We start from the raw sequence: 16,914 nt of genomic DNA, 5'->3' as shown, positions 1-16,914 counted from the left end.
AACTGTGGTAAGACGTATCCCCTACCGCAGCCTATAGTGTGACACTCGGAGCACACTTATTAATTATTCAGATGATAATTGCTGCTATGGTAAACCTTCATTTATAAGAAAGGAGAATCACTATTTAACGTCCTACGATGTCATTAGGTACGGAGTACACTCTCGTGTTTTGCTCTGGATGAGGTAGGAAATCAGCTGTGTTCATTCCAGAGACACCATACCGCCATTCTCCTTAAATGATTTGCGGAAACAACGACAATTGTAAATCACAATTGCTGTAAGAGAATTTAACCGTATTCCACCCGAATGCCAGTCCAATGCCTTTACCACTGTGTTACCTCTCTCGATTTAAAGCAGAAGAATTAAATCCGTCTCCTCAGGTCGAACTTTAAGATCACCGTGCTCTAGGCTATCTTTAGAACAGCGAATGTTTACGAGAACCGAGCTGTCTGTGTGCTGAACTGAATACCGTAAAATACTTTTGTTCCTTGACAGACCAAATGACATGGTCAGTACGCAGTATGGTACATATGACTTTATTCATACATTCTTTTCATGGATTGGATATCATTAAATACAATATTGCTCACTGAAAAACCGGAAAAGCATAAGACTTATCACAACAGTCTTCCTGTATTAGTCGACCACAACATTATAGCACCTGAAAGTGAAAGCTCTTCAGTCGGTTTATCATGAGGCAGTGCGTAATCGAGGTTGATAGTATACGCACGACTGACCTGAAAGCATTGACAGTCAGATGTGTTTTCCTTGTTCACCACTGTACTGGGTTGCTATAACGTTACCGCGTGCCCCCCATAACGGCTAAGTGCAATAATTCGGTGCTTGAGTAGTACTTCGTCCACTTTCTCTGTGCCTTGCGTTTGTACTCAGCGCTGCATACATTTCTGGGCACTGGCGCTCTGTTTGTGTCACAGGATGAGGGCCGGCCTGCCGCTGCTGCTTCTACCGCTGCTGGCTCACGCCTGCAGTTGCGCGAGGATCCTGGGCATCAACCCAACGCCATCCATCAGCCACCAGACGCCCTTCCTCGTCATCATGCGAGCTCTCGCTGAAAGGGGGCACCACGTCACCATCATCACCCCTAATCCCACGGAGGCAAGTCGTATTCAATTTCTCTGATTTGTAACGTCGACCTGCTTGAAATACAAGGCGCGGACATCACCGTTATCAATCCGACGTCATGCTCGACAAACTTTACCATTCACGCTGGGAGACATCTCAGCTGATGTTGTAAGTAGGCTGTTTAGGTTTTTATGTTGGTAACGCCACGTAGCGCTCTATATGAAAATCACTGACTGTGCTGTGTGAAGTCTGTGGCTGGTTTGCATCGTTGAAATATTCGCTACTGCAGTGTTGGGCAGTTGGATGTGAACAGCACGTATCGTTGCGCAGTTGGAGGTGAGCCGCCAGCAGTGGTGGATATGGGGAGAGAGATGGCAGAATTTTAAGAGCGGACGATCTGGATGTGTGTCCGCCAGAAAGAGTAAATTTGTAAGACTGCATGTCATGAAATGATATATATGTTATGACTTTTGAACACTATTAAGGTAAATACATTGTTTGTTCTCTATCAAAATCTTTCATTTGCTAACTATGCCTATCAGTAAGTAGTGCCTTCAGTAGTTAGAATCTTTTATTTACCTGGCAGTAGTGGCGCTCGCTGTATTGCAGTAGTTCGAGTAACGAAGATTTTTGTGAGGTAAGTGGTCCATGAAAGGTATAGGTTATTGTTAGTCAGGGCCATTCTTTTGTAGGGATTATTGAAAGTCAGATGGCGTTGCGCTAAAAATATTGTGTGTCAGTTTAGTGTTGACCAGAATAAGTAAAGAGCGAAATGTCTGAGTACGTTCAGTTCTGCTGAGCTATTTGAAAAGCAAATAACGTAAGAGGTTTACGAGCAAAGAAATTCATTAATTTTTCTAAGGGGAGGTTTCAATGTGAACAAAAAAAGTGCATCTGAGTAAATACAGCTATTGATGACCACGGTAATCCACAGTCGTCGCGAATATTTAGTCTCACATGACTGATGTGCCAAACAATGTAGACGGTCCTTGGCCTGGCTGTAATTTATTTTAATCAAGAACAGACTTCATCCGACGATTTTCAGTGCATAAGATTTCATTCTCGAAGTATGATTGTGCAATGACTGCAAATTATCCATCTACAGCCACCATAACATGTTCAATGGACTCCAAGCTTTTCCCAAGCATACATTTCTTTAGATGTGATGACAGATGGGTAGGGAGGAGAGGAGGGGAGCTGTCTAAACCTTGAGAATAGGGTCATTGTTCCACTACTTTGTAATTCAAGCTCCTCGGTGGTCCAATTCAGAGTGTACCTTTGTGAGTAGGTGCAATGACCACAAGAAGTACGGTTAAAATGGCTCTGAGCACTATGGGACTTAACTGCTGTGCTCATCAGTCCCTTAGAACTACTTAAACATAACTAGCCTAAGGACATCACACACATCCATGTCCGAGGCAGGATTCGAACCTGCGACCGTAGCGGTCACGCGGCTCCAGACTGTAGCGCCTAGAACCGCACGGCCACTTCGGCCGGCAAGAAGTATGGCTCCTTTATTTTGCTTCTGAGGCCTCTTATCATGTATTCTTTCATACTGTTGGTTTAGATGACGTACGTAACATTTGACAGTGAAGTAATCAATAACAGCGATGACTTAAAAAATATTCCAGCAACAGGTTATTCCAATTAGTAATATTATCATTCAACTTAATTCTTACAACATAGGCAGCTACTTATTTAAAAACAACGACAGGTAATACCTTTATAGGAAGTTATGATGAAAAAAGTTTTAATAAAACTTAGACGTGACATGCAGTTCCTGTTGTTAATTGTTAATACTGATCAGAATAAGTCACCTACAAACACAAGAACTGAAGTGATGTATACGGTGCTGTTGGATGGACTGCCTGAAAAAAAAATGAAGCTCCCAAAATACATGGTCGGATATTAATTTAACTTCATATACATACACAACGTCGGCGAGTATGTAGAGGATAAGTGTTGCAATTCTGTGTCACAGATAAAATAGCCACCAGAGTGCATTTGTGTTCTTCGTGTTTAGTGCTGTTGCCAGGCCTTGTGGTGTATATAAGGGGCTTGAGTAGCGTCAGATGTTGAGTGAAAGCTGTGAAGGACAAGGAAATTCCGCGTACTTGTGTTAGACAGCGTCATCAGCAACTGACAGAGTTTAACGATTTCGGTCACGAATTATTCTTTTCGTAAAAAAAAAAAACAAATAATTGCTGTGCCATCCAGTCCTTCGAATTAAATTATGATTTTTCAGATATATAAAATATTCCGAGGTGCCCCGTAAGCGGGGATACAACGCGTCCCCAAATGAAGACATTGTGTTCAAGTGGGTGCAGAATAAGTCGAAAACTCAAAGTATCTTATTTGATTTCTATTTCATCAAAATAAATAAACTACACAAAGCTTACTTAAAATTATATACATAAACTATGGTTTTACCCTTCTGAAGAATGATAATCAAACAAACAATTTTTTTTCCATCCAAACATGAGCGATTGTATATTTTACACAATAAAATTGGGTTTTGCTGTTGCAAGCCGGTTTCTTGCACCTGTCAAACGATTTTTTGTCACTGACCACTGGAAGATGCTCAACGTTGTCCAAACGAACATCGGCTTCGTAACGGACTTCCACAATGACTCAGTTTGAAGTACTTGGAGATGGCGCATTGGACTCTCACTAGTGGGACACCCTCTTTCCCTGGCAGCTGGTTTATTTATTTTTGTCAGTACTTTGACCACACTTGCCCCAAAGTGAAGCAAATCAAATGTCTTATTTTTAGGAGCACCGACATCTGATGCATTTTTCTTGTACTCAGTCCATGCATTTACACATGCAATATCAATTGCATGAACAAACATGGCTGTCGAAAATCGTCTTCGGTTTCAACAGCAGCTAACCGCATTTTGTCTTCGGGTGCAAAGCCCGGTAAATGCGCAATAGGCGTGGCTTACGCCATGTCATGTCCGGACGCAAAGCACGTGAACAGACATCTAGAATGAGTATGTCTCCTATTCAGCTTTAGGTTGGCTGCGCTGTAACAAATTCGTACGCAGCAAAAACATCCTTGCTGCCAATGCATTGTCGTTTGGATGGGAAGAGTGTTCCGTGATTATCTCAGTGTCAGTTATCATGCAGTTAGCGGGCTTTGCGTCTAGGCTACTCAGCTTACAGTATACCGTATGGAACAAATATCTAACATTACTTCCATCATTGTCTTCTTGTTCAAAATTATCGCCAGGATCATAGGATGAATCGTCAATTTCAGATGATTTAAGGAGCTCTATAACTTCTTCTGTAAGTGGCCTTCGTCTGTCTTAGACTCGGGGCATTGTGAAATCACCGTAAGATGACTAAAAAGACAGCGAAATAATGTCTTAAATTTCTATGCTATTACAGCCTTTCCATCACAATGTCCTCATTTGGAGACATGTATAAAGTTATAAATATGTCACTTACCTTTTTCTGAAGGACACCTTTAGTTTTCACCTTTAAGAATGCACATTTCTACGCACAAATAATTTTGTTTTTACCTAAACTCAGGAGATATTAACCGGCTGATGGAAGGTACAAAGATTTCTGCGAAGCGTCCATGTGACTACGAATCCGTTTTGTTTTGTGGTACCACAGATTGACAGAAGATGGTGACACCATTCTCAAATAAATTCTCTGCTTGTGACAATATGAGGACAACAATCACAAATGGTAAAAATTGACGAATTTTAATATACTAAGCATTTATTTAGTATGTCCTTATATGAGGACGCCATAACCGAAAGGGTTAAAAGAGGCCTCATTGTGGCTCTCCATTTGACTGGCTGGTAGAATCGGGAATGTGATGGTAGCTATACTTGTCGCCAAGGGTTCGGCCGAATACGTCTGACCACCATGGAGGATCGCCGTCTAGTGCACCAGGCACGTAGTAATACCTTCATTTCTGCACCTGCTATTGAAAAAGGTAATACACTCCTTGCAACTTTCTGTGTCGTACTGTACCATTGGTCTGATACTAACAGCAACTGGACTACGGAATTACCGTCTCTTGCTTAGGCTGCCGTTAACATCGCAACACAAGCCGCTGCGTTTTTAGTGGTCCCGTGAGCGGAAAGTATGAACAGCTGATAAATGACTCAACTGACTGCTAATGATGATGATGATGATGATGATGATAACTACACGGTTTCGTTCACAGAGATAAATGCTCGGTGTGGATTGTTAGATAATCTGTAATCCGATTCGTGTCGCACTTGTTAGGCAGAAAAATTTTCCTTCCAGTACTTTCCTTAACATTCCTTTAACATATGTACTCTCTAATTCCATAACAGCCTTACGATCACTGATTTATTCTTCTACATTAACCACATGGACTAAAACAAGATGTTCGAATTTCTTAGTTACCAGGAGATATAACACATTCTCCTCACGAGAGGTTATTTTACATAATTGATCGAGGTAATTTTCAAATTGTGGTTAGAAGTATCTCACTCGAATGTACTTGCCTGACACCAATCTTTAACACAAATTTCTCCAAATCTGTACCTGGTAATTCGAAATCTCTCCCTATTACGATGGTGTGAGCAGGAAACTTAGGCATGACATTGAACAGTTCCTGGGGCATATGGTCTACAAAAGTATTTAATAACCTTGCTTGACCAACCATTGATGCTTACTTTCACCCTGATTATATTTCATTCGAAACCTATAATAATCGCTCTATATATTATGGAGTTCTTTACATGAACAAATAGATCGATACCCACTAAAACTGAACTAAACTCCTCCTGAACTGGCCATGGAGGCCCAACGGTACCGACCGGCCCATAGCCGTCACTGGATGCGGTTATGGAGGGGCATTTGGTCAGCATACCGCTCTCCCGGCCGTATGTCCGTTTCCGAGACTGGAGTCGCTACTTCTCAATCAAGTAGCTCCTCAGTTTGCCTCAGAAAGGCTGAGTGCCACCCACTTGTCAACAGCGCTCGGCAGACCCGATGGTCACCCATCCAAGTGCTAGCCCATCCCGACAGCGCTTAATTTCGACGATCTGATGATCGGCACCCACTACCTGGATATTATTATCTTAATAAGTGAGACCATACTATTTACCCTCCTGCGGTTACCCAAGATTACAGTAATATCTTCTTTTTCTGAACTGTAAGAACAAATGTTATCATTGATGGCTAAAATAGTCTCTTCTCTGACCAAGGCACGTAATTCATCACAGCGTCTATGGAGTGGTCCTCTAACGTAAAATGCCACACATTCTCTCTTCCTCTATGTAATACTTGCCAGACGTATTGAGCGAATGTGCTACATTTCTCCACACGACAGCGGAAGTCAAAAAGGTCACATTCTAGATTGTCGCAGAATCATCTGAGCCTGTGATTAATTTCTCCACTCGACCTAACCAGAGACATGCTATCGACTCTGTGCACGCAGCAGAAGATCTCGAGCCGTGCTTACAACTAGCGTGTGACGCTGGCCGGCACATTTAACTATTCGGCCAGCTGCCTGAAGGAACCGACGATGGCTTCTGAATCCAAGTAGCAAGTGTCATTCTTGTCAAGATGGGTTATGCAGCCGGCTGCAAACCCTCGCCCTCCCCTCTGCAATCCACACACGCACACAGGTGATTCACAAACATCAGCGTCAGCTTGCCTTACTTTGAAGAGGTTTTGAATTCAAACGAAGAAGCAGGTGCCCTGTCTGGTTCTCAAGAAAGAATGCTGCGACGATCTTCTTGCTGGAGAATGGATACATTTGGAAACGACTTTTGTATCCTTTGACATATTATATATAATTGAATAGAATGGTTGCTATGTGTGCAAACCATTAACGATAGGACAAAAGGCCTTCTGTGAAAAGTAATTAAAAGAAAGTAAAAGTTTAGGGGACTGATGACCTCCGATGTTAAGTCCCATAGTGCTCAGAGCCTTTAAAAGTTTCACGCGCAGTCGCGATATCAAATTTTATATGGGATACAAGACGTTTGGTCAAAAGAAGCAATGGTCAAAATCTATTAGCTTTTATCACTTTCTATGGCGTAGTGCCCGACGAAAAAACACTTGACACACTCGCGACGACACTATAATGGGTTCTAGCAATTCTAGATTTACTTCTAGAGGGGGTCGAGTGGCTACTGCAACGTACACAACTTATTAGAGCACTTTATTAATACTTGAACAAGATTCAATACTTTGCTTGGAAGTAGACCATGTCCACAGGATGACCCTGTCGCTGAACTCTATATAACCTATCACTTGATACAACTCAGAACGATAGTATCTTCGCACAGTGTACAATTGCCTAGTAACTTCGACACAGTTCTGAGTTCTCGTACAACTCGCGGAGCTGGATCTGAAGTAAGACGATGCTGTTGTCGTAAGCGATGAATGCAGAGTGGGCTGGGCGGCACTGCGCTCTGACGTCAGTAGCCTTCCAGCTGCTGCAGCGTGCGAAACCTCTGGAGGGCGTGTCTACGCCCCCGTCTCTCAATCGTTCCAGCTTCAGGCCGCGACTGTCCTTACTGCGTCATGAGGAACCAAGTTTGAGATGGGACCTCAGTCCTCGGACGACACCACATATAGTACAATAGGTGCATCTCAGTGTTGTTGAAAACTTATTTCTGTGTTGCAGGTTCCACCACCAAACACAACTCAGATAGATATATCGTTTATGTACGACGAGTGGAAGAACGCTGTTGATTTCACCAAAATTGGCCAGTTGTCCAAAGATGAGAGGTTGGAAATGATGATAAACGCTGCTCACAAAGGGTGTGACCTTCAGCTCAAAACTCCTGCTGTAAAACAACTTCAGTAAGTACTCTTTTTCGTCAGATAATAGAGAAGCTAAGATCGGTACATAGTAGCTTAGGCTGTTAACAACGGTATTGGGACTTTGTAACATCTTCCTGTAAATTGAGCACCTGATTTATCACCGTTACAGCTTGTACAGTGAAATGGATAAGGATTCAAAATCATTTTGTGTATTTTTCTTCGCGTTGTATGTTTCAATGTAAGACATGTGATGCTAAGAGACGAAGACAGTTGGTACAGCTTTATCGACAACAACATAATCTTCTTCTTTCTTGGCTCTGCAGCTCATGATGAGCCTTGGCCTCTTCTATAATTTCCTTCCAGCTCTCTCGGTCCTTTGCCAATACTCTCCAGTTTCTATAGCCCATCTTCCTAAGATCTTCGGTTACTCCATCTTCCCATCTGGCTCTTGGTCGACCACGTCCTCTCTGCCCTCCTGGCTTTCCTTGTAATATTCTTTTTGGTACTTCTGTATCATTCATGCGAGCCACATGTCCCGCTCACCTCAATCTGGATGATTTCACTATCCTTCTGATGAGTTGGTCTTTGTATATGGTATACAACTCATGGTTGTATCTCCTCCTCCATCTTCCTCTTTCACAGATTGGACCGATAATTCGCCTAAGTACCTTTCTTTCAAATGCATCCAGTGTTTCAATATCTTTAGCTGTTAATGTCCAGGCTTCAGAGGCATATGTAAGTACTGATCGTATAAGTGATTTATACATAGTTGATTTCGTGGTACGAATCAGGAGCCTTGAGGATAGAAGTCTTGTTAGGGCAAAACAGGCTCTGTTGGCCAGTATTAATCTCTGCTTAATTTCAAAGGAGGTATCATTCAGATGTGTAACTGTCGAGCCCAGATACTTGAAATGTTCAACTCTCTCAAATGTGTAGTTGCCCATTGTTATTACATCTGGCATATTTTCTCTGTGTGCTTTTCCAGCTGCCATATATTTTGTTTTTTGTTCATTAATAATTAACCCCATGTTCCTACTGGTCTGTTCAAGAGCTGTAAATGTCTCTTCCATTGCTTTTTGGGTTCTTGCTATTATATCTATGTCATATGCGTAGGCCAGTATCTGCACCGATTTATAGAAGATCGTTCCTCTGTTCAGAAGGTTTGCGTTTCTCATCCCCTTCTCCAGGGCGGCATTAAAGAGAAGGCATGCCAATGCATCCCCTTGTGTTCCGCTCATTGTCATTCTCACCAGCCTTACCAACGTTCTAGAGATTCCCAGTTCATCTAGAGCTTGATATAACTGCTCTCTATATATGCTATCGTAAACTGCTTTGAAATCTATAAAGAGGAGATGCGTGCCAACCCCGTATTCGTTTGTTTTTTCCAGGATTTGTCTTAAGGTGAATATTCGATCTATGGTTGACTTCCCAGGAAGGAATCCGCATTGGTACGGCCCTGTCTCCCTCTGTATAATTGGCAGTATTCTGTCGAATAGTATATTAGAGAGTATTTTATATCCCAAATTCCATCTTATCTCCTTTCTTATATATGAGACATATGATACCCCCTTTCCATTGTTGGGGCATTTTCTCCTCTTCCCATATTCTGGTGACCATTTTCAGAAGGCTTTGTTCCAGCTCTCTGCCTCCTTGTTTAAACAGTTCTGCTGGAATACCATCTGTCCCTGCCGCCTTGTTGTTTTTCAATTTTTTCATGGCAGGTTTCACTTCTTCTATATTTGGTGGGGTAGTGTTGTTGCCTGGGTCTTCTTCCCCATTCGTGTCTGTTGGGTTCTCTGGTATAGTTATTCTAGGGTTGAGGAGACTATCAAAATACCTGCGCCATCTTTCGCATATTCCCTTCCCTTCACTTATTATATTCCCTGTCTCATCTTTTATTAAGCTTGTTTTGCTACCAAAAGGCTTCCGTGCCGCATTCACCTCTCTACGAATTTTCTTATTTCATTTTTGCTTCTCATGAGCTCCATTTCTTTGACACTTGCTTTCATCCATTCTCTCTTTTTTCTTTGCTGAGTCCTCTTTTCAATCCTCCGTTTTTCTTTGTATTCTTCTACTATCCTCCTCGTACAGTGTGATCGCAGTTTCCTTCTATATGCTTTGTTCTTTTCTTCAGTTACTATTTCGCATTTAGTATCAAACCATGATGGCCTTACTTGTCTTGTCCCAATTCCAAGTACAGTGAAATCGATAAGGATTCCAAATCATTTTGTGTATTTTTCTTCGCGTTGTAAGTCTCAGTGTAATACATGTAATGCTAAGAGACGAAGACGATTGGTACAACTTTATCGACAACAACATAATACTTCTAAAAATACGTTTAGGGTGTATATCAAGAAGTAGCTTACTAGCTGATACTCACAAAGTAGTGTCACACTTTTAAAATGCACGGAAGTTGGGTCGTATCCAATGATACGACTTTGGTCAGATAGTACGCTGAGCACGACGGTGGTCGATTTGTGCACTTAGTGACTAATGAAAAAAATGTATGAGACAATAGATGGATAAAAATATGGAACACAGCGACAAATGCATGCTTAAACATAAATGCAGATGCCAGACAACCCTGTAAGTTGCGCTGTTGTATTTGACCAAGAATGGAACCTGTGCAATGTCCTCAGTGCATTTCAAGTGTCGCTCGTGTTCTGTGTCGTAGTGAGCGCATTACGTCGAAGCTAAGTGAGCTCGAATGTAGGCAAATTGTTGGTGCTCGTATGCTTCCGCAACCAAGGTACCTGAAATGTTTGCTTTTCAAGAGGCGCCATAACGCAAACAGGGAAAGCGGCAAAACACCAACCGCCAAGTCACAACGCAGACGAAAATGTGTGTGGAGTGATTGTGGCAGACGATCATTGAAGAGTATTGTGAGGAGAAGTAAGAGGACGATAGCTGCAAATGTCACTGCACAACTGAATGTTGCACTCGCGAACACTGTGAGCACCAAAACGACACGAAGAGAGCTCCATAACCAAGGAATTTCAGGACAAGCTGGGATTCCAAAAACATTAATCACTGATGTAAATTCCCGTAACAGGAAAATGTTGTGCCGAATCCATAAAATCCTGACTATAGAGCAATGGAAGAAAGTTATTTTCTCGGATAAGTCTAATTTCATACTATTTCCAACTTCTGACCGAGCTTACTCAGACTTTGTGGTCTACTTTGGAGAAAGGGTGCGTTATCACTGTGCACCTCCATCATTGTTACCTGAACTGCGAATGCTTTGTTCTACGAATGGTATACGATTCCCTTGAAAACCGTACAGGATCTGTATTTATCCATTCCGAGACGACTGGAAACCCTTTTGAATGCTAAAGTTTTCCTACATCGTATTATGGACGATAAGGTGCTTTTAGTGTTTCCCCGACAGATGCTGAAACTGGTAGCAATTGCGGATTTGACATCAAAGAACTTCCTTTATGTGGTGCAGCATTAATCCGTGACGAAGCTGGTAGTTTGACCGAAATTGGTTTCTCGTGAATAAATAAACATTACACCAGTTTTTGGTGTATCTGTAATGGCATTCTATAAATGTACAAATCTTTCCACATTTAGGACCTCCTCCAGTTGCTTTCCCAACGGTTAGATGTGATCCAATAGATTTCGTATGCCTCTACGGCAGACTGACACAAGCGAAAACAGATTTCCTTAAAAAAGGTATAGCATGATGGCAACACTGTCTTATAGCTTAGAATTAAATATACATGAATCGTATATCTGGAACACAGCTGACGGTTTGGAAAACAAAGAAAGCTGACCTTGCGAGTCGGTTCAGATAGATCGAAGGTTGTCTGTGTAACCTTTCTCTTTACATTACCCTGAACTGTCTAACAAAATATATGTTATTGCTATTCCAACAAACGTCCGTTTGAATTATGTTGGCATTATGGAAAATGAAAAACAGGCTAACTTTCCGAGGTAAAAGGAGAAATTAAGTCTTTAAGTGACAAAAGGTTTTTCCAGCATCACAGTGAAATACATATCAGCATTTACTGTTTGAGAATAGCAATGAATATTATGCATTTTTAATTTTATCACGGGATATGAGATATTAAGTAGTCATACCAATGAACTAATAGAAAAAAAAACTGTACTTGGTAATTCCAGTTGTTTACCAGTGGTATATAGAACTACCAATGTCACTTAAAGGGTGACGTACAGATATCGTTGAAAGTAGTCGATAAGATACGCAACACTCTTCTTCACGTAGACCAATATTTACGGAACTATACCTGCTTTTCTGTAGTTCTCGAATGACAAATAAGAAAAATATAAAACTACTTCGCACTTAAAATAGTCATACTAAAAAGGTTTCATTGAGCCTATACAGGTAAAAGAAAGCAAGTTGCTCGCAAAAAGCACAAAAAGTTTCAGTAGTCAGCCAAGCTAGAAGGTGTCGTAACTTTGGAAACATCTCAAACTCAGAATGAGATTTTCACTCTGCAGCGGAGTGTGCGGTGATATGAAACTTCCTGGCAGATTAAAACTGTGTGCCGGACCGAGACTCGAACTCGGGACCTTTGCCTTTCGCGGGCAAGTGCTCTACCAACTGAGCTACCCAAGCACGACTCACACCCCGTCCCCGCGAAAGGCAAAGGTCCCGAGTTCGAGTCTCGGTCCGGCACACAGTTTTAATCTGCCAGGAAGTTTCATATCACCGCACACTCCGCTGCAGAGTGAAAATCTCATTCTGGAAACATCATATATTGGTTTATCCATCCTGTTGTCTCTCAGTATCACTTCACTCAAGAGCCACGTTTACATACACACTTTTGTAAACACTTCACAGATGTTGCTGTAATAGGTGTGATCAAAGATGAATGTATTAGAAGTGCCAGAGATCGAATTATTAAACAATTGACACATGCAGGGATTAATTTTGGAATAGATCTTTAAAACCACTGAAATAACCGTGGCTTGCGAGATCTGTTTGTTCATTTAACATAATTTTTTATTTTATGAAGCTGTATCTCCAGTTGTTCTAACAGATTTAGTTCCTTATCATCGGCTTCATTATGCAGTACTACCAAACTGTTTTCTAGGCTGTTGACGATATGTTTCGTTTCCAACATATGTTGTGCAATAACTGATTCTTTGGTGTGGTTGAGCTTGAAAGCATTTACGCGTTCTTGGAAACGGGTTTTGAAGTTTCTGCCTGTTTTCCCTACATAGTAGGCAGGACAATGGGACATGATAGTTTGCACGCTCCACTGTTGTTGAAATTTTGTGATTTTAGGCTATGGACGATTAAGTTTCCCAACTTATTATTAGTTGACACCGCAGCTGTTACATTTTTTTTTTTTTTGTAAGGTTAGCGACTTTTTGTGATATGGCGTTCAGGTATGGGATACTGGCAAATATTTTCTCTTCTTTCACAGTGTGGCCATTTCTTGTCTTACTTTTGTGCATTTGCCTGTCTAAATTGCCAATTGTTTTGGCTGTGTAGTCATTGTTTATGGTAATGTTTTTTATTGTATCTACCTCATTCCTGAGGGTGTTTTCTTCTAAATCAAGGGAGTGTACTCTGTGTAGCATGGACATAAATGCGGCATGGTCCTGTGTGGTGGGTTAGCATTATGAACTGTCCAGTGTCATGTCTGTATATTTGTGTTTTCTGTGAATGCTGAACTTACGTTTTTGTTGGTGGTTGGTAATTTTGAGATCCAGTAGATTTATGGTTTTGTTGTCCTCATGTTCTATTGTGAATTTTAGGCTTTTGAAGCAAGGGCTGTTTTATGAATGTCTTCAAGTTAATACGGCGTGTTTCTCTTGTATTTACGCAGCGCGAATTGTCAATACGAAGCAGGTGGTGTCTCCTGCGGTTGTTTGGTACAGCCTCTTGCGATTTCTGATGGTTGCTTTTATAAACAAAATTCCTTGGCATTAGTTATATTATTTTCTGCAATTTTGTTCCTTTTACTTCTTTCCACGATTGCATCTGGAGATTGAAACAGCTCATATTACGCTTCGACACATATAAGTCTCCTTATGTTATGATTATAAAAATGTTTGTGTTATTTTGCTGTCGAAACCACTTGCCGTCGGATTGAATTTTTATGACAGTACAGGAGGACAGGCTTATACCGAAGATACACGTGTCGAATCATCGAAATCCCTAATCGTATGCCTGCTGACATGTGTCCTATCAAAACTTATGCTCTTTCTGACCATTAGTTCTCACCAGAATAACAAAATATTGACGATAAATTTCTTCTAAATGTTAAAAGGAACACTGGAAGTTTAAGTGAACATTGATGTTTAAATGAACACTGGATTTTATTGTTCAATAGGCTCAAGCAATAAAATACTGTGTGCCTAATGGCAGCCCATACTGAAATTACTTTCACTGACAATATTTTTTTTAGCATGTTTATTTTTTTAATCCCATATAGCTTTAAAATGCATTGGCGTGAATCCACCTGCACTCATTAAATCGAGAACGCCTCAATCAATTAAAAGTCCGTCTAATCTCTCGTGGTGACTTTTATTAATTGTTTATACTCGAAGCGTTATTAAATTTTCACCACTATTTAATTAAATTCGCCACCAACTGTTGTGGCAAAATATTCCATGCTCGAAGCAAGCGGCCTTCTCACAGTACGTTCATCACATACTGCGGTACAAGTGGTAATACAACTCAAACTGCCTCTATATATTGCTTTCTCATAAACATTATAAATCACTTCCCCATCACTCCACGATCTAACGGACCCATCTTACTGCATATCACTATAACACACACTTTTATGATTCAAACTATCTAAAATCCTTTATTACAATTTTTCTAAAATACGAGAGATATCCTGTCATAGAAAATGATACAATAATTAACAGAAAGAATACATGTGGCACATTAATGTGCACTGTTTACCTTCTGATTTCACTACGGCAGTTAGTTTTTGAGTATCGTGCGACGTTTTTGAATTATGACAATTGTTTAAATGATAAACTTGTCATGATGAGAAATGTATTTCAATCTTGAAAAATATGAATATTTCATTACATTGTCTTTATAACAAATAAATGTAATTGTCGGCCTGTAAAAGTTGAGACTGAAAGTGGGTAGTGTTGGTGCTGTGGGAAAATGAAGGCATTTCCCAATGGCTTCCATTTAAGCCCTCGTATGTGGTTGTAGTAATGTTTAATAAATCGTTATTATTTGACGAAAATTCGCAAAATCAGCATATTCTCCGTGCGTGTAGGGTCCAAGGACAAGAATCACAGAGAGAGCATTTCTACCACAAGAATCTTCTTTTAGAAAGCTTCAGATTATACAGATATAATGTAGACAGAATACTAGAAACCAAGTGCCCGACCAGTCCTTCTCACATAGGTATAGCTGTCAATATTTATACTCTTCGAATCTACACCATTTATGCTTTCTTACCAGCAGTCCCCATTACTACCTCATTAGCTGTCGTTGAATGCTGGGACATCCAATCGTCCAAGTTGCCTTCGCCTTGCTCTCCACATATCTCTGTCAAACTGTACTGGCTCGCATACACTTCTTTGGCGGAGTCCCACAACACCGCAGCCACTCTCTCCGATGGGGCGTTACTGACATCTAATGTTATGCTATCAAAAGTTAAGATCTTTTTCTTAAATTTCACTCATTGCTGACACGATTCGTGCATTAGCGGCCAACGTGCTGCTTTTAGACGAAGCAACTCATGGTATATTTATAATGTGATCATTTTACGTATGAATTAATTACTTTTATGTCCTTCTAACTCGTCATTTGTGAAGTACAGAAAAGTAGTTATAGCTCCGTAAATATTGGTTTGCGTGAAGAAAGAAAAAAACTGCATAACGTTTCGTTCCTCTCAGCATTATCTCTTCGCTGATTGATTTTCCATAGGCTTCACTATGTATTCAAACATTTGCAAAGTACTCTTTCGCAGGAACTGATGACTTCACATTGAAGCATGTTCCACAACAGGTTTTACTAGCAGTTATTACAGGTGCTGCCCCTCTGAGAACCGTTCTCCCCCGCCTCCTTCCACTACCACGGTGGCATGGAGTAGCAGAAAATGCTTACTTTCTAGTAATCTGTCTACATTTTCCACTACTCAGTAGTTTCATCATAACATTAATACATGAACATGAAAATTGAAGTACCGATTTTTAATATTAATTATACAAGGAGACCAATGAAACTTAACATAATTTGGTATCTCCTTTGCCATAGATCAGCACGAAGTAAAAATCGTGTGTACATAACAATTAAGAATGGTAAAAGGAAGTTGGTACTTCCATATTCATAACAGCTTTGATGATGTCTTCTTTATCACGCATTAAGATCTCCAATTCGCGAACATCGAGAATTGTATTGCTACCAACTTCTGCTCTGCGCACCCATTAGGTGCTATGGTGGAAATGACACAGGAAAGTAACACTGTTTCATGGAAGCGTATTCTAGGCCCACATCGTTAATTTACGGTAACACACACGTATCGGGCAGCAACAATACGATAATTGCTAGGTCGATGATGTCAATACTGGAAATCAAAATATTGTAGAAACTATGTCTGTAAATAACGTTATATATTTACGTCGTTGTTTCACTTACTTTTCTGTAGGGGTAACTGTGCTAATTTGCCGGCGTACCAGAAAATTTGAAGCATGGTAATTTTTAATTTCTTTATTTTGAGTAACCATGACATCCGACTTCCATTATTGCATGGAAACTACATAAACTATATTTGTTTTAGGCTATGCCTAGAACGAGATCGCTAAGGGGTCAGACCGAAGGACAAAGAGCTAGAAAGATGCAATATTTGTGTAGATGAAGTAATAGGAATAACGTTGGCATTGATAATGAAAATTCGATATTGTTTTGTAAGATACGTTTAAATGTTCACTGGACATAATTACAAGTAATTATACATGCGCTTTGATGAATTAACGGTGCAGGTTTTTTTGCAGTTCAAAACAATTCATATCTGAGGTACATTACATGGTACAACAGTATTCACATTGTGTTCTCGTAAGGAAAAAGCTAATTTCCACTACAGAAGCGAGGTTGCTGAGGGCGATGACACTGCAAGA

The 16,914-nt window shown here is 40.6% G+C and overlaps 1 protein-coding gene across 1 annotated transcript in view; it reads left to right on the top strand.

The window, feature by feature from the left end:
- LOC126176697 (UDP-glucosyltransferase 2-like) overlaps window positions 1–16,914 on the top strand; it is a 70,327-nt gene that overhangs the window by 17,032 nt on the left and 36,381 nt on the right. The window contains exon 2 of the mRNA XM_049923859.1: window positions 7,709–7,887. Coding sequence (XP_049779816.1) covers window positions 7,748–7,887 — 140 coding nt within the window. The 5' untranslated portion in view covers window positions 7,709–7,747. The remainder of the gene's footprint in view (window positions 1–7,708; window positions 7,888–16,914) is intronic.

The sequence above is a fragment of the Schistocerca cancellata genome, chromosome 3 (genome assembly GCF_023864275.1).
Source record: "Schistocerca cancellata isolate TAMUIC-IGC-003103 chromosome 3, iqSchCanc2.1, whole genome shotgun sequence".
Lineage (NCBI taxonomy): Eukaryota > Metazoa > Arthropoda > Insecta > Orthoptera > Acrididae > Schistocerca > Schistocerca cancellata.
This window is presented reverse-complemented; position numbering and strand designations above follow the sequence as displayed.